This window comes from Agelaius phoeniceus, chromosome 16 (assembly GCF_051311805.1).
Source record: "Agelaius phoeniceus isolate bAgePho1 chromosome 16, bAgePho1.hap1, whole genome shotgun sequence".
Taxonomy (NCBI): Eukaryota; Metazoa; Chordata; class Aves; order Passeriformes; family Icteridae; genus Agelaius; species Agelaius phoeniceus.
Genome location: NC_135280.1, coordinates 682,731 through 700,959, shown reverse-complemented (window position 1 = coordinate 700,959; position 18,229 = coordinate 682,731). Strand labels below are relative to the sequence as shown.

General features: G+C 50.3%; 1 protein-coding gene across 11 annotated transcripts in view; it reads left to right on the top strand.

Annotated features, from left to right (window-relative positions):
- The window catches only part of TNRC6A (trinucleotide repeat containing adaptor 6A), a 70,573-nt gene that overhangs the window by 20,884 nt on the left and 31,460 nt on the right, over positions 1-18,229 (top strand). For 8 of the 11 annotated variants that reach the window (XM_077187011.1, XM_077187005.1, XM_077187007.1 and 5 more), the window contains 4 exons: positions 7,608-7,655; positions 9,904-9,939; positions 15,679-15,769; positions 17,193-17,214. In XM_077187011.1, coding sequence (XP_077043126.1) covers positions 15,710-15,769; positions 17,193-17,214 — 82 coding nt within the window. In that variant the 5' untranslated portion in view covers positions 7,608-7,655; positions 9,904-9,939; positions 15,679-15,709. Of the gene's footprint in view, positions 1-6,737; positions 6,918-7,607; positions 7,656-9,903; positions 9,940-15,678; positions 15,770-17,192; positions 17,215-18,229 lie in introns of those variants that run through there. The other 3 variants (XM_077187009.1, XM_077187010.1, XM_077187004.1) reach the window with 3 other exon arrangements.

Genomic DNA, 18,229 nt, shown 5'->3' with positions numbered 1-18,229 from the left:
TGGTGTTACACACCTGCACAGGTGTGCAGAGATGGATGCACAGGTATGTGCATGCATCCACAGCTGTATTATTGAGGGTTTGTGGGGACTCTGGTTTGCAGGCACTCGGGTCCCTGTGGATCTTCCCCAGGGCACAGGGAGGCAGCCAGGAGGGGGCACAAAAGGGGGCTGTGAAGTGTCATTGCTGAGGTCCTGGTGCTCCCCAGGGCATCCCTACAGCCCTCAGAGCATGGAGAGAGGCAGGAGGGAAATGAGAGGAAAATGGGAGTCCAGGGAATACTTTGTTAAGGGCAGAAGCAGCAGCTGTGTGCCAGCCTTGCCCAGAACAAAAAAGTCTCCAGGAGAAGCTGTCCCCTGAAAGAGGCATCTGGGAGGGCAGCAGGAGCTGGGCAGCCCATCCTGGGCAGCAGCTGAGGGCAGTTTATCCAGCAGTTTGTCCTGCCCTGCTCCTCTGGCCGGGGCCAGATCACCCAGAGCCTGAATGTGCCCAGCAGGGCTGCAGCTGGAGTGGGCACGAGCAGCTGATCTCCAGGGAATCACTGGAAGGGCCTCTCGTGGTACTGAGCCTCAGACACTCTTCTCAGTGGTTCACTGCATGGTTGTGGTGAGATGTAACCACTGCTGTGCCTGCAGCTGGGAGCACTGGGAGAGCTGGGAGCACAGAGAGTGCTGGGAGCACTGGGAGAATCGGGAGCTCAGGAGCTCAGGGTCCCACAGACAGAGCAGGGCAGGTGCCAGCTGCGGCTCAGGCACAGCAGTGGCTGGAGGAGCCACCCTGGCAGCCCTGACGTGACTTTGCATGAGGACACTTCCCCACCTGGAGACAGTCCCAGGAGGTAAAAAGTGCCAGAGCTCTTGCTGTGGTCTGTGGTGCTGCTCCATAAATGTGTCCTGGCCCCATTTTATCCTCCATAATTAGGAAACTCAGCAGACTGATCGCTCTCTGAAGCCTAAACCAGAGCATATTGCTGGCACAAAAAGAGCTGGTCTGCGACAGAGCAGGGATTGTTTGTGCCATTTCAGTGAGAAGTGCACAGAAACAGGTGAAATCTGTTAATGTGGCTCTGTGCTGAGAAAGGGCAGGTGTGAGTGAGGTGATTGATGAGCATTGATCAGGAAGGGCTCGGGGCTGTCAGACCCAGTGCAGGACAGGGCACAGAGCAGGGGGTGCAGCCCAGGGCAGGTGGGCTCTGCCCAGCCCGGGCCAGGTGAGCTCTGCCCAGCCCGGGCCAGGTGAGCTCTGCCCAGCCTGGGCCAGGTGAGCTCTGCCCAGCCCCATCCCTGCCCAGCCCGGCCCCAGTCCCTGCCCAGCCCGGGCCAGGTGGGCTCTGCCCGGCCCCAGTCCCTGCCCAGCCCGGGCCAGGTGGGCTCTGCCCAGCCCCATCCCTGCCCAGCCCGGGCCAGGTGGGCTCTGCCCGGCCCCAGTCCCTGCCCAGCCCGGGCCAGGTGGGCTCTGCCCGGCCCCATCCCTGCCCAGCCCGGGCCAGGTGGGCTCTGCCCGGCCCCATCCCTGCCCAGCCCGGGCCAGGTGGGCTCTGCCCGGCCCCATCCCTGCCCAGCCCTGCCGAACCGGCCCCTCCCGGGCTCCGGCCGCTCCCGCTCCCCTCCCGGGCTCTGGCGTTTCCTCTGGAGAGGCGGCTCAGGTCTCTCTCACCAATTCACCAGCCGAGATCAGTCCCGGAGGACGGGTGAGCTCTGCCGTGGGTGTAGCTGGGCTGAAGGCAGGGGAAGCTGGTTCCTCTGTGAACAGCAGCGTTTGCACGGGGCCATCACAAACAGCTGAGACTGGGGGCACAAACGGGAGGGCAAATTCTTCTCCCTGCATGCATCATCTCTATCTTCTGGCTGGTGGCTTGTAGCTCTGTGGGCTCTACAAAAATGCCCCACTATTTTTTGAAGTTGTGTTTTTGATTAGCAGAAGCCTAGAAACAAGCTAGAAAGAGCCATGGCTGGGGAAGGGAATCCAGCACGTGCAGAGCCAGCAGACTTCATGTGGGCAAATTGGCTGAGCCACCCACAGGGCAGGTGATGCCCCAGGGCTGGGCCCACTGCTGTGGCAGCATCTCCAGGGGAATCTTTGGGGCTGGGGCCCCCCCAGCAGCCCCCACAAGGGGTTTGGACCGGGCCATACTCACTGGCACCGGAGCAGGGCATGGGACCTGGGGAGGCCTGCAGTGAGCCCAGCACTGTGATTCCCTTTCAAAGTGCAATGCAGCCCTGGTAAATAAATAAAGATTGGATCTTGTCAGTCTCTTGTACTGCACCACTCCTGAGCAGGGGACGCGAGGCTGCCGTAATTGGCTGGATGCAGAGCGAAATCCAGGCTCAGCGATTCCATTTTGCAGTTGGCAGCCTGCCCACAGGCAGATCAGGGAATGCAAGTGGACTGGCTTTAAAACACAGGGAAATCCTTCATCTTTGATAATTTTTTTTGCTGATTTAAAGGGCAGGATTAAATCCTCATTTAATAACCCCAAGTGCCTGCTCTGCCCTGCTCTGAGTGCTGCCAGGGCGCGGGGCCTGGAGGAAAGGCAGGGAATGCTGTCCTGGGCACAGACCCCGTGGCTGTTTGCTGCTGCTGCTGCTGCAGCCCGGGGAACAAACCCCACTGTGCAAGCCCACCTCAGCACGGGTGCTGCTCCTCCTTTCCAGGTCTGTTCCCAGCTGCTTTCAGGGCTGATTGGAAGGCAAGCCCAACACTTTCTGCTACCAACTTCCAGTTATGTAATTTGTGGATTTTTCTCCTAATTAAGGATCCTCAGAGCCCCAGATGTTCCTCTCTAACACACAGCCCAGCTGACTGCACTGACAGGCTCTGGGGCAGAGATTGTTTTATCAGGAAGTGCTGCCTGTTCAGTACCTTTATGTTGCCACCTCTTGCCGTCGCCTGGGCTATTTTTAAATCCTTAAATAAAGTGTCTACAATGGAAAAGAAAGGAGCCTCCTTGCAGAGGAACACAGAGCCACCACATTGACGAGGAGACTGTTTTCCCTTGTCTGTCAAATCAGCTCATTTAGATTATTTAAGTCAAGAGCAATTTTGCAAACAATCTGTTTTGTCGGTGACAGCGGCTCCGCTCGGTGTGACGATGCTGAATGGAGCAAGCGGCTGCGAGTTATTGATGGCAAATTCTCCACATCCCCAGGCCCGAGCTTCTCCTGAGACAGCCCCAGCTCTGTTTTCCCCAGCCATGAGGCAGAAAGTATTTTCTAACATGTCGGCTTCCTTTGCCTTGAGAGCAAACTGCAGCTGAAGGGGAAGGGTGGAGGGGATGGGAACGCTGAAATGGCGCCAGCTCCTCTTTAACTGTTTTCAGGCTGTGCATTTCTCTGCCTCCTGCAGTTCGTTCCCTTGCTCTGATGATATGAAAATCCTAATTAAAAAGTGAATGGGGATGTGTGCCAGGCTGGCAGGGTGCAGGTGGTGGCTGCTGTATCTGGGGCTCAGTGCCCAGGAGGGCATGTTTGCTGAGTGGTGAAAGTGTAACTGCACAGCCCCAGCCCTGGCCGCTGCCTGAGCGTGGGCCCGCGGTTTGCCCTTGAGGAGCTGCTTCCACGATTCTGGTTTCTAATGCCGTGCGTGAGCAGAGTGCTGCAGAGCCATGCAGACCCACACAGGGCAGGACAGCAGTGAGGAGGGAGCATCGCGGGGGCACGAGCTGGTTCCTCCCTGCACACGCTGCCCAGAGTGCCCCTTCCCAGCCAGGAGCACAGGGCATCCTGGGGCAGGGGTCCCGTAAGGAAGAGAAGCACTGACACGTCACAGATGGGGGCTGAGGATTTACCTACCCTTCAGGCTGGAAGCAGTCCCAAGCCAGGTGGTTATGAACATCATTTTAAGCACAGAGGTGTTTTGCTGTCTCTTTGCCGGTAGAATCAGAATTTGGGTCCTTGGCAAAGAAGTCCAGAGGTCCAAGCCTCAGAGAGCACCAAGGGACAAAGAACAAACCAAAGAACTGTGGTAAGCAGGAGAGAAGGTCCTCCAGAACCCCAAATAACTCTATGCTCAGCACATATTAAGGCCAAGACCAGGAGTGGTTAACACCTGAGTGCTGCTTCCAGCCAGCACCCACTACCACTGCTTTGGATGATGGGCTTCTGCATGGGTGAAGCTCAACCTGCTGCTTCTTCTAGAAGAAAACATTCTTCCTGTTTGAAGATTCCGGAATTTCACTAGTCCTTCTAGGAATTCACCAGTGAGAATTTCGTACGCGTCAGAACCCAGCCGAGCAAAGTGCTGCTTGTGAGGGTGAGAGGTAAGATCATGAGGGGATGCAAGGAGGAGCTGATGGGGTAGGTGGTGGAGGCTGTGCTGACAGTGCAGACCCAGCTGCAGCACTTACATGCAGACAGAAAGGCACTGCTGCAGCGGTCTAGTTGCTAGGAGCACGTGCATAAATAACACCAGAGAACAATCTAAAATAATAAAGCAAGCTGCAGACCTCGACTATGAATTTTATTGACAGTGGCACAATACAGTTAACAAACTGACATAACAGGAGTACATAATGAATTCATCAGCCTTCCCAACTGAGGACAGACTTAACAGCAGCCCTCCTACACCACGTGTAGTGCCTCCAAAGAGACATGAAACAGGGCTGCTGTGAATGGAACAGTGAGAGAGAGCTGAGTCACACTTCAGGAAATAATGGCTTTCAGTTACACACAATTACATGACAGTCCAAACTTTTTCATATGAAGAAAAATAAACAAGACCAAATTAACTTACAAGTTGTTACGAGACACTGAGGAACTGATTTCAAACTGCCACTTTATGGCTGTGCCTGTTCAGCTCGCAGCACTGCACTCTGCATTTCTGAGCCCCTAAGGACGAAAATACACTCACTGGCTACTCTGCATTGTCATAAACCTTGCCTCTCATACTGTAGGATCTTCTTCAGCTGGAAATCACTGTACTTCACTCATGCTGGCAGAAGGACAGTGGATGCTGCAGCAGGTTTCCAGGGACGATGGCTCCTGTGCCCAGGCACCCGTTTGTCTCATGGAGGAATCAAACAGCATTTCTTTTCTCACCAGCATTGGTAAGAACGTTAAAGGCCAAGAACTGGGCTGGAAAATGCTGGTGCCAATGTGCAGCTGGGGTCAGGAGAGAGCAAGAACTTCCCCATGGCAACAAAACCTTGATGGGAGTGCTTGTCAGCTGCAGAAGCATTTACTGGGAATTCCTGTCCACTCTCGGTTTTTTGTGTTCCTGACATTACTGCTCTCTATTCCAATCCATTATCAGTCCTTTGACTGATTTGATGTTACTAATTCCTGTGATATTGTTACTGAAGCCTAGTCCAGTAACAGAGCATGGCTCACGTACTCCTCACTCTTCATTTCCTGTATTTGAAGTATCTCTGTGTGTTTTGGATTAAGCTCCATGTTCACATATATCAATCTCTCACCAAGTTTGCCAGTGCTGGGGACTCTTCTATTTCCTCCCTCGAGCCAACAGGGTCAGTGGAAGGTTTAGAGAAACGTCTGTGTTTTGTTATTTGGACATTAACTCCTTTTATCTGCCAGTCATTGATACCCCAAGCTCAGCATGGAGCTGGCACAGCAGCAGCAGCAGCCTGGAGGAGCTGCCCATTTCTACACGGGGAAACACGCGTGGAAATGGATGTTCTGTCCATCTGTGCCTTGTCCTGCATCACCTGGGGAATCACTGTGTTCTGCTGAGGGTGCTTGACGAGACAGTGCCTGGAATTCCTGTGTGTCACTGGCATAAATAAAGGCTGCATTGATGTGTGGGACCTCATTGCTCCCCACCCTCCCGAGCCAGGAGGGTGTAGTGAGGTGGGGTTCATCTCCTCTACCATGCTGCAGAGGGAGGACAAGAGGACACGGCCTTAAACTGAGACACACGAGGCTCAGATTAGACATTAGAAATTGGTTTTTCACTTTTCAGGTGGTCAGGCTTTGGAAGGGGCTGCCCAGGGAGGAGGTGGAGTCCCGATCCCTGGGAGTGTTTGAGAGGTGTCTGATGTCGTTTGGGGTTTAGGGGTTACGGTGGCAGTGCTGCTGGAAGGCTGTGGTGGATGACCATAAAGGTCTCTTCCAGCCTCGATCACAGAATCTCCCGAGCAGGAAGGGACCGGCAGGGATCACGCAGTCCGACTCCAGGCTGTGCAGAGGACACCCAACAATCCCACCCTGGGCATCCCTGGCAGCGCTGGCCAAAGGCTCCTGGAGCTCCGGCAGCCTCGGGGCCGTGCCCATCCCTGGGGAGCCTGGGCAGCGCCAGCACCCTCGGGGGGAGAACCTTCCCTGAAATCCATCCCAAATCCATCCATCCAATCCATCCCCGGCACAGCCCAACTGATGATTCCGTGACTCCGTGACCCGGACGGGGCTCGGCCCGAGGCTCCCGTGCTCCCAGCCTCGAGGAGCGGCCCGGGATGGGCTCGGGATCCCGCTCCCTTCCTGTTCCCCCGTTCCCGGCCCCGTTCCTGTCCCGTTCCCAGCCCCGTTCCCCCGCTCCCGTTCCCGTCCCGTTCCCCCGTTCCCTGTCCCGTTCCTGTCCCGTTCCCGGCCCCGTTCCCCCGCTCCCGTTCCCTCTCCCCCGTTCCCCCCGTTCCCGGTCCTGTTCCCCCGTTCCCGGCCCCTCTCCCTCGGCCCCTCTCCCCCGCTCCCGGCCCCGCTCCCCCCGCTCCCGCTCCCCCGTTGCCGGCCCCGCTCCCCCCGTTCTCGCTCCCCCCGTGCGGGCGCCCCGGAAGCGCGGCCGGGGCGGGTTCGCTTCCTGCGCGCGGGGCGGGCGGGCGGCGGCGGCAGGAAATGGCGGCGGAGCTGCGGCTGCAGCTGCCGGGCCCTCCCGCTCCGCAGCGCCAGGCTCAGCCCGCCTAGAGCCGGCGGCCGCGCCGGGCCCGCGCCGCAGCCTCCGGGACGGACTCCGAGCACTTTACATACATGAGGTACCGGGGCGGGCGGCGCCGGGCCGGGCGGGGAAGGGCCGGGCGGCGCGGCAGCCCCGCGGAGCCGCGGCGGACGGGATCGGGCTCCCGCGGCAGCGCCGCCGGCGGAGGGGCCGCCCGGAGGGGCCGCGGCGCCCGCCCGGAGCGGTGTGTGCCGGTCCCCCCGCCCGGGCCGAGCCGTGCCCGAGCCGTGCCCTCCCCGGCTCGGAGTTGGCTCTGCGGGGCCGGCAGCGCCCGGGGCCGCCGGTGCGGCACGGAGCGGCACGGAGCGAACCGGTGCCGCTCGGAGCGTCCCGGTGCCGCTCGGAGCGTCCCGGTGCCGCGCTCGGAGCGCGCTGGCGGCTGAAGTGATGCAGCAGAATCGTTTTCCTCAAAGTCCTTGAGACGGCGGAGCGCGGGGAGGGCGCGCGGGGATGGGTGCGGGGCGCCGGGATGCGGATGGGCTCCGGTGGCCGGTGTGGCACGGGGATGCTGCGGGGACACCGGCGCTGCACGCGCTGGCACCGGCGGGGCTCGCCCGCTCCCCTCGCCCGCCCGGGGGACGCCGCCGCCCGGCCCCGGCGGTCCCTGCTCTCGCCATCCCTCCTGACCCACCCCACCTGGAGCTCTCTGTGCATCCTGACCCGCGCCGGTTTTATTTTCCTGCTGCATTGCTGTTGACATGGAAACCAATACCACTTTCTGTTGCAGAGAATTGGAAGCTAAAGCTACCAAAGAAGTCGAAAGAAAACTAAGCAGGTAAGAGACTCATTTAAATTCCCTCCCACTATTTAGATGGAAAGGTGGCCTAGGGCTAGGAGTAGTTGTGGGCTTTATCGGGAGCTTTAATCTCTTGTTAATTGTAAGGATAAAAAAAAAAAATCTGAATTTGAAAACGCTGTCTATTGCATGGGGAAATAGCGCTTGAAAACGCTGTCTATTGCAAGCTTAGTTAATTCTGTAGACTAAACACCTTTTTAGCTGTTTTTTTTTTTTTTCATTTAACTACTTCACATGTTTAATACAGTTTTTTTAATAGGGGAGGTTTTTGAAGAGAAAAATAACTTCTCTGCACTAAGCTGTAGTACCTAACAATAACTGAAAAATGAATGAAGAGTTTGGGGTTCTTTTATACACTTCAGCCAAATATTGTTTGGAGGCAAGACAGTTGTGGCAAGAACTGGAATAAGCTCTGTGTTGCCATATAACTACTGGCTGTGCCTCTTTTGCCATGAAGAGTTAGCTGGTGAATTTCCTGTTTACGTGTAGTTTTTAGAATGAGAGCTTAGCAGAATGGGCTGGGGAGTTAACTCCTTAACTCGGGAGTTCAGGGTCACGGTGAAGGAAGAATTCTGTGCCTTGAGGTGTATCACTTTCGTGTTTAAGTAATTGTTTCTTCTGCACTGTTTGGTTTTGGTCAGGTAACTTTCTCACATGTATCCACTCTATGGGTTACATTCTTTGTTTTCAACCTCTGTCCTGCTTCCTTTTTGGGTTCTTTTTCAGTTAGACCTTTAAAGGCCTTTTGCTAGTGATCCGTTGAAGGGATTTCCACTGGGGCCATTTGAGATGTGCCTGAGCCCTGAGTGTAGCAGATAGAATCTCAGGTTTGGTGCCCTGCTTTTTTCCTTCTCTCCTGTGCCCGAGCAGTCTCCAGCTTCCAGGGTGAGCTGTGACTGGACTGTGAACACTGAAAACTGCTTTGCTTCCCCCCGCTCTCAGTGCGGGTCTTCCTTTTGTTTTTTTAATTTTGGTGATACACTGAAGCATGAATGATTTCCCCCACGTTGTTGTTGAAATGCAGGGAGGAGTTGGGGTGCCTGGGAGCCCCTGAGGCGCCTTTGGCACCTTGCTGTTAACCCACCAGCGTTGAGGGACTCGCTGCAGTGGCCATGCCAGAAGTGATTTCAGAACTGTGTTATTCAGAGTGACAGAGTGCTGACTTTAGAGCACTACTTGGTGCCAGTCGTAGTAAGTCAGGAGATCTTCACATTTTTATGACCTTAGCAGAGATCTTGTCACGCTGGCAGGCAGTGCCGAGAGTGAGAGGAAGTGAAAGAAAACTGCAGCACTGCCAAAATTCGGTGCTTGGAGGGTAAATTCTGCTATGGACCGGGCCCCGTGTCTCTCACGCAGAGGAGTGCGTTTTATTCATTTAAAAGATTCAGAACTGGTTTGAAGTTCACATTAATGCCCCGGCTGGTTTATGTTTAGCCAGGGAGCTCTCGTTGTGTGAGCACACAGCTGATAAACCACAGCATGCCTGCGCTGGATAGACCTGATTCATTGTTTTACTGGGTAGAGCTCAGCAGATAGCCCTCGTTCTTCCTCCAGTGTCATTATTTACTGGCTTATTAAATTTGCAGTGACCTAGTCGAACTGTACAAGAGCAAATATCCTTTCTTGGCAAGGTACATAGACCTGGGCTAGAGTTTATGTTAATCTCAGATTTCACAGTGTGGATGTAGACTGTGAACTCCACGGGATGTTGGCTTTGTTTTGTGTTCTGAAGTCACTTCTGGAGTTTATGCTTATAAATTAATGGGTAGCAAGTACACTTTTTAATCTTGCTGGGAATATTGGCCTAGACTGTGGGTTTGTGATAGGAAAAGTGTTACAGCCTTCAGTGCAGCTTGCTTATCCCGTTGGAGCGATTCCTGTTTCACACTCAGGATTAGCATTTGGCTTGTCTGGCCTTTTGGAAAAGAATCCTCATTTGGTCTGTGTTCTCTCTGAAATTCATACATGCCTAGTGCTGTGCAGATACTCCTGGTCTCAGAAATCAGCTTAGTGCCTGACTCACGACAGTGATTGAAATAAATCCATCCACACGCTGTTGTGGCATCATGTTACAAATTAAATGTCACCTGATCAGCCACAGCAAGAGCTGTCTGCTGTTAACTGGGGAAATCTAAGAGTTAAATTTGCTTAAAATCAGGACTGCTACAAATCACCATTTAGTTCTTCTGATTTAAGGAATAACTTTTCAATTCTGTTTGGTAAACAGGGATTTCCTGCCTCATTTATGTGGAACTGAGAGAAGGTAAATATCTGAAATACATTGACAATCATGTTCCCAAACCCAGGGCTTTGACTGTTGCTCCACAAGCATGCCAACCATAGGGAAGAGTCTCCATTGCTTCCATTCACCTGTGATTCTGCCCACCTTGGTTGCAGACTGGCCATGTGTTGGGAGAGCAAGCTTCTCACCTCTAGCTTCCATCCATGTGCTCTGTGAAGTTGTTACTGTACAACTGATTTTTATGCTTTTATGTAATAACAACTGCCGTATTTCTGTGATATTTTTCTTATCTGCTGCAGGGAAAACATAGAGACATAGAAACCAGGGAGAAATGTAGTTGTTTCTGTTGATGTGTAAGCTTTTGATTTTCTGTTGGGTTTCTGGGGTTGGGTCCTTTTTCCTGATAAACTTCATATGGAGAGATATCTGCTGTGCAATGGGAAGAGTTCATTGCAGAGAAAACATTTCTGCTCATGCTTTCAGGATCTTTACAGACACTTGGGTAAATGGCACATCCCTTTCTGTCCCACAGACGCCTTTGAGGCTGTGCAGGGCTGCCAGGTGTCCCTGTGGGGTCCTTTTGGTGGTCCAGGGTTGCAGCAGCCCCTGTGCAGTAGCATTGCAGCAGCCTGGAGAGGGGCAGGTTGGTGCTGGGCTCCAGCAGCTGATTGTGGAGGAACAGTTTAATCTGCCTTCCTGGTTCCTCATTTGTTACAGGAAGATAGGGATTGTTTATGGCTGCTGCTGGAGTCCTGTGCAGCTGCATGATAAACTTCTTGGGAAAGAGATCTGTCTTTTGTCTGCTTGTGTAGCAGCAAACATCTTGGGTGAAACTCAAGGGCAAAACCAACACCAATATTGCAGAATTTTGGTCCATTTGTAGTCGCTGGATTTGGGAGCATCATTCTGATGAGGCAGTTTCTGTGTGAGGGAAATGGGAAAGCTGAGTGCATGCCAGGTGACTGGCATGGCAGACGTGGTAGGGAGGGAGGATTCTGTAGCTTCACTTTTAGGGTGGAAATTTAAAGACCTGAGGTATTTAAAAAGCAAAAAAGAAAGTAGCTGATACACATTTTCTAATTAATTATTCATTGAAGTATTTTTTTCCAGTTTTTAGCTTGGCAGCACCTCTCTTCTCTGTTAATAGCTGGAAAGAGCACACACACACACACACACACACACACACAGACGTCTGGAAATGAGTGGGTTTGTTTTGTTCTCACTGCCTGAGGCTCTCAGTGCTCCCAGGAACACGCTGGGTGGCTTCAGGTGCCAGAGCTTTTCCATGGCAGGCGCTGGCAGGGTTTGTTGGGATTATTTTGTTGACTTCAAAGCACTCGTGTCTATTGCATAAAGTCCAAGTGCTCTTTTGGTGTAGTGTGCTGTTTGTGGATGGCATTGATAAAGGATTGTAGGATCCCATTTTAATCAAAATACACATTTTATAGTTGATTTTTGTAGAATGCTGATGAGTAGGAGAGCTAGCTGTTGGTTTTTACAGAACCTGAGAAATCGCGTTCATTGGCAGTTTTAGGTAATTGTCTCTTTTCAAAAAATGGAGACATGAGGGAGCTTGGAGGTCAGAATACAGAAGATTTCTCAGTCTCAGGAGCATTTGAAAGTCTGTGTAGAAGATCAGCTGTAGGTTGAACACACGGTGCTGTCTTTGCAGAACTGTTAAAGGTCTTTCAATCCCTGATGCTTACCTGTAGCTACCTGGCAGTGCTCCACCTGTAGCACTGCAAGTTAATTTATAACTAGAAGAAGAGAAAATGGTAGAAAGGATTTTTTTTTTTTAATTAATATGTACATCAGTGGAAATTTTACACTGGTTTCAGAAGCTGCTGTGTATAATCACTTCTAATCATTACTTGTGTGTTTGCTCCATACCTCTGTTCATCCCTCAGTGATGGGAGCTCACAGCTCTTGCAACCATAATTTCCTCCGTGTGGGGATAGTATTTTGATTTTATTGTGGCACTTTGATAAATTGTAACAGCAAAGATAGCGAGGCTGCACAAACATTAATTACTTCATCCTCCGCCTGTCTGCCAGGGGAAATATGGGTGAACTTGATTTTGCTCTTCTGCAACACAAGAATAAAGGTTAACCATGGCTGTTTCAGCCCAGGTATTTTTACAATGCTAAGCTGGAGCCTTAGAAATTAAAGATTAATAGTTGTCTTTTTTCAAGAAGTAAAGTAATAAGTGAAGCACGTTTTGATACAAATATTGCCTGAAATGTTTGCAGTTAGAGCATGACAGCTTTTTCCACTTCAGAAGCCAAATAACAAATCAAGCCATACAAAAATAAAATGCCTTGTGCTGTCTTGATAACCTGTCTTAGAAGACTAAAAAGTTGGTTTTGTTTCTTCTGGGTTTTTTAATAGCTTAATTGAGGAAAGCATTTTTGTAGTTTGTTGGGGTTTTTTCCCCTGTATACAAAGAGGAATTGTGCTGGGGTACACAATTGGAACAAAAATTTTCTGTTAAATAAATAACGGTAAATATTTATCTGACCCTCGCTCTGCTTAAATTTATGCAGATAACAGCAGCTTCTCCTTGCCCATCTTCAGAGCCATTAAATGTGCAGTCTCTCCTGAGATCAAGATCCATTTTCATTTTGCCTCACTTGAAAATAAAGCACCTTTCAAGTTAAGCTGTTGAAACCGGAGGCCTTTGTTCTGTCTCCAATGTGGATTTCCTATTGCCGGGGTGTTTTATTTTCACTTGATCTAAATTGAAAAATATGGTTTGCATTTCTGCTAAGGCCGTTTAACCTTGAGCGAGCTAATCCCGTTACCCAGGAGGAGAAGGACATTGCTGTGCATGTGCTCTGGTGGAGGCTGGATGTGGGATGGGGAATCACAGAGCTGTTTGTAAATTCACCTTATCCATTGGAATGCTCTGTCCCTGCTTTTCCTGGGCCAGCTGATGAGCAGCGTGCTGCTGCAAGCACTTTGGCCACACAGGGTCCATGGATGAGAGCTGCCAGGTGCAGGGGAAAGCCCAGCAAAGGAACCTGTGGATTTTGGTCACCCAAGGTCCATGGATGAAAGCTGCCAGGTGTGGGGGAAAGCCCAGCAAAGGAACCTGCGGATTTTGGTCCCCCAAGGTCCGTGGATGAAAGCTGCCAGGTGCAGGGGAAAGCCCAGCAAAGGACCTGTTCATTTTCTGGCTCTGTGTAGTTTCCACAAGCCCAGATTGCTGTGGTGGCTCCTGTGGAGCTGCTGCTGGTGTGTCTGCAGGAGCAGGGAGCTGCGAGTCCAGGGCATAAATGGGAAATGCCAGTTCCACTTCTGCTCCTCAAGGAGCAGTGTCAGAATGGAGCTTGTTATGTGTTCCAGCAGAGGCTGGAGCCAGAGGCATCAATGCCATCCCTTGCTGGTGGTGAGAGGGCCCTGCATTTGTGTGCTGGGGAGAATGAAGGAGGCTCATGCTTCCAGCTGCCAGAAATGGAAATTCTGGTGTCCTGCGTGAGACTCTGATGACTTAGGGGGCAACTGTGAATTTTTGTCTCAGGTTTAAGTTTGTGTATGAGGATGGTGAATAGGCCTGTCTTACTTGAAGGGTTAAGTTTTCAGGGAAGGGCAGGGACAGGAAAGGCTTTGCTGTTGCTGCTTGGTTGTACCAGTTGGGTTAGTTTTGCTCTGAGATTTGATGTTATAGTGGTAATTAATACTCTTAAAAACTCATAATGAACTATAGGTGGATGGTTTTTGTCTAGGGAATACCTAGAGTTCTGATCCTAATCGTAGGAGGGGTTTATGTCTCCTAAGTCTGCTTTGTAATCTAAAATCTGTTTGTCTTGAAAAGATAAAAATTGAATTAACACAGTGTCAGAATTTAGGAGTTCTGTTGTTCCTATGTGACAAAAACCCAGTGATGCTGTGGTAGAATATTCCAGAGATATTGGTATGTTAGTTGTTAGCATCTGTATTCCCAAAGTGAAACGTAATTGTGTTGATTTAACTGTAGCAGGATTGATGAGGGGTTTTTTCCCTGTGAAAATACTACTTTGCATTCTGCTTGCTGTTGAATGTGCTACAGCTTTCTTCTAAAAGCAGAATGATTTTTCAGTTAATGCAGTTTTGGCATGTGACAGACTGAAATTTGTTACACAAAACAAGTGCTGGTGGCTGCTCAGGTTGTTAGAGATGCTGTAACTCAGCAGGCCCAGCCCAGCACTGGGCTCCCAGTGTTCTGCTCTGGGTGGATGGAAGGGGCTGTGCTGGAGCTGGGTACTGGCACAAAGGATCTCTGGGATCTCCAGGAGCTCTTTCCTCTGCACTGGATCCACGCCTGGTGCTGTTCTCCAGTTCAAATTGCCTGTTAAGATTTGGGCAGTCCCAAATCACCCCAGCTGAGGGTCAGTGTCACCAGCATCCCTGTGCTTCCAAATGCTCAGGGTGTGACGGAGGGGCAGAGCTGACTGAAGTGTCACCTTTGTAATGCACGGATGTCACTGCAGGTTAATCATTGCCTCAGATTTGCACAGGGGCGAGGGATTGCTCTAAATGGAACTGGCCAGCTGGAATTGTTTCTGCAGTTAGGTGTCTGACCTCTTAGTTGTCCATGAAATCATTTTTGAGACCTAATTGTAAATGCAAGATTGCTTTTGCAGTGAGACATCCTGGATCTTGCAGCCAGCTGATGGAGCTGTGATAAAATGCAAAATAGCCACATTGTGTTTGAGGGGTTGTGATTCCTCTGGCAGTGTGCAGGGGCTCTCAGAAATAACACTTCTGGCTAATTATTTTGCATACCTTAGGCACCAGAAGCCCTTCTTTCTTAAAAGAAGTAACTGCTGCTTGCTTTCTGTTATTAGAAAATCTAAAAAGCCAGGATTTGGTCAGTGGAAGCTGATGCCTGCACTTGCTTTGAAAGGGGCTTGAGCTGAGTTAAAAGTAGAATTAACTGGTTGTTTATCTATATAGAAAAGTAATGAAAGTTTTAATACCTGTGGACTGTCTCGTGGTTTAATACATTCAATTTGCATTGCTTCTGACAGACTATCAAACTATCTTATTTAAAAGTGGAGGTTTATGGGAGCTTTGGGGTTAAAACAGAGCCAGCTCAGTGTTTCCAGGCAGATGCACACCATGCAGTCACTGCCCCATAGTGACATCGTTAGTTCTTTTTCTCCAAAACCCTGTGGAAGTCTGTTCCTAAGCACCATGAGCTGGGCAGTGCTGTTGCTGCTTAGCTGTGAGCAGAAATGCTGTGGTAATTAACGAGTGCCGTTAATTACCGGTCCGAGTTTCGGTTTCACTTTTGCCCGGTTCCGGTTTTGTTTCTTGTGAGGGAGCTCTGAAGCGGCCCAGCTGTGCCAGCTGTGCTGCCCCTGCCCGCTCCGGGTGCTTCCTGCAGAGGGGCTGTGGGATGGGGCTGATGCTCGGGGGCTGTGGCTCAGGCTGCCTGCAGGAGCACTCCGGGCTGCCTGTGCACAGCTCAGTCACTCCAGGGCAGGGCAGAGCAGACAATGTCTGAATTTGCTGGCTTTTCAACCAGATTCAGGTCCAAGTCTTCATTGTGAGCTTTGGAAGAAAGAGCTCCTTACGTGTGGCTTGACACCACATCTGCACTGCAAGTCCTGTCGCTGGTGGCTTGCCCTGACAGTGACAGTCCCTGCAGAAATAGGATCCAATTAGAGGCAGAATTCCCCAGTTCCTTTATGTCACTGTGAAATAATTGTTCTAAAATGAATCTAAGTGTGTACAGATTGTATTTTGGGAGAGTTAATTACAAACTGTGTGGTTCAGGGATTTAGTGCAAGAAGAGGAAGAACAGTTGATGGAAGAAAGGAAAAAGAGAAAAGAAGACAAGAAGAAGAAGGAAGCTGCTCAAAAAAAGGTATGTGGAGCACTGAGAATAAAGCCCTGTGCTTGGAGGTGACAGTTTCATCACTAGTAAAAACAAGTGTTTTCTTATTAATTTAATGTTTTAACTTTAGCTGTGCGGTCAGTTATTTAGAGGTAACTGACATATTGAACATCGTAATTGGCTCTGTGTAGTTTCTTACAAAACTAACTTTTCATCTGGGGTGACCCTTCTGTTTCCTGATGGTCAATTGAGGCAGTCTCAGGCCTGAAGCACCTCAGTGTTAGTGTATTTACTAGGAGAAGAAAAGTGCCATTTTAAGGCAGTGGCTTTCAGCTAAATCCTTAATTTAATACATCTTATTCTTCAGTATGGAAACATCCCAGGAGAGAATTTGTAGTAGGGAATAACAATTTCATAAAAAAGAAAATATTGACAGCAAAGATGTTTAGGAATGGAAACGTCACAGAAATGCTTGTAAATACTTCAGAATCCCTGTTTACTGACAAGATCCTCATCATGGCCATTGATTCTAAGTATTGACCCTGAGCTCAGAGGAGCTGGTAAAGGCAGTTTTTAAACATGTCCATTTTGGAGGAGCAGGGTGAACCCGCTCAGCAGTTCTGGCTCCAGGACCAGGCTGGTTTGTTTTACAGCCACAGCCTTGCCAGCAAACCCTCCCAGGCCCTGATGGAGTCTGCAAGAGCCCAGCCCAGTTCCCTGTGCTCTCCTGGGTGCCTGCACCTTGGCACAGAGGGCAGCCAGGAGCCCTGGCTGTGCCCTTGCTCTCCAGGATCTCTTCAGGTGCTGTGGGTCATCAGAAACAGCACAAAATGTTCTGAGAAGTTCTGAGTTCTCATTCTCTGTCCACGGGCCAGTGCCAGGCTGAGGAGCTGGGTCACAGCTGGGCAGGGGCAGAGTACAAACTCTCCAGAGGAAGCTCTGAGTGTGCACAGACAAGGCATTTTATCCTGTGATAAACTTGTATTTTTATTCAAATGGATCTCTCATCTTGGCCACAGTACAGGTGTAACCCATTGAATCTTGCAAATGAAAGGCTCGAAGCTTTGGCATTTGCTCTCTTATTCTTTTCCATTTCCAGGTCACTCCCCCTTCCCTGCCCTGTTCTGCAATAAAACTGGCAGCAGCTCTTTGCTTCCAGGCACAGTTTTTAACTAATTTAGAACATCTTAATTTGCAAGTTTAATTTGGTCTGTTTCATGTAGTTATCTTTCAAATTAATTTTGTCTTCTATAACATTTAAACAGCTTTTTAAACATAAGGAATAATAGGCCTGGGTTGGTTAGAGAGAGGCTTCTGAAGTAGATAATTAAATAACTTGAAACCATTCAAAAAGAGGAAAGTCAAAAGCTAATGTTGCTTTATGAAGTGGTATGTGTATATGTGGTTTCTCTTATCTGCAAAAATCACTGACACTTCTTTTTTCTTGTTCTAGGCCATTGAACAAAAAATCAAAGGTAAGTTACTTTACAGTTAGTTCTACTCTGTGTATTATTTGTGGGGTTTTAAATACATGGAATCAAATGTTTCACCTGAAATCTCCTCCCATAAGTGACAGATGGGACCCTTGAGACTTCAGCTGCACTTTTTCAAAGTGACCACAAAAGTCTAGAAGAGTAACAGCAAAGGGTTTATTCAGGGATTGGAGTTGCTGATCTTCCTGTTTTCCATTCTTATTCACTTACAGAGCACCAGGCATAGACATAACACCTGAAGTTCCTTCCCTTGCTTGCTTTTTTCCTTCCCTTTTTGCTTCATTTGGAAAGCGCACCAACACTTCAGAATAACTTTGTGTAGGATGGATCTGTTGGAAACTTAATGTACAAATATTCTAAGTAAGTGCAGCTGGGATTGGGAGCATGTGATGGACAAGTAATTCATGTGTCCAGTAATTAATGTGTCCAGTAATTAATATGTCCAGTTTCACTCCTGCATTGGAGGGCTCACCCTGCAGAATGATCAGGATGCCAGTGCCCAATAGCTGTAATTTCAATATTCATGGCAAGTGGGAGCACTGTGGTTTTCTGGGTGTTTGTGGGGTTTGTAGGCCTCTGCATCCCAGCCAGCTTCTACAAAGGGGAAAAAAGCCTCTTTTCACTTTCTCTTGAGTTGGTGCTCCTCACCTGTTCGTTGGGAAGTGCACAGTAACTGCTGAGGTGGCCATGTGCAGTGCTTGCTGAGTTTTCTGGGATCTCTGGTTTCATTTAACACTTATGGGGCAGTGGCAGATGCTGCAGCCTGCTTAGCAGAGATGGAATTCCTGCAGGGAAATCAAAAAGCGCTGGAAGCCATGGGGCTGGGAGGCAGGGGCTGGCAGAGGGCACACTGTGCTGAGAGCAGGAGGGACACAAGTGCCCGTTCCAGGGTGGGCGATGCGGGATGTGCCAGCTGGGATGTGCTGGGAGAGGCAGGCTGTGCCCTGGGGCTGTGCCCTGGGCTCTGCAGCACCACTGCCAGCTCTCAGGACACAGC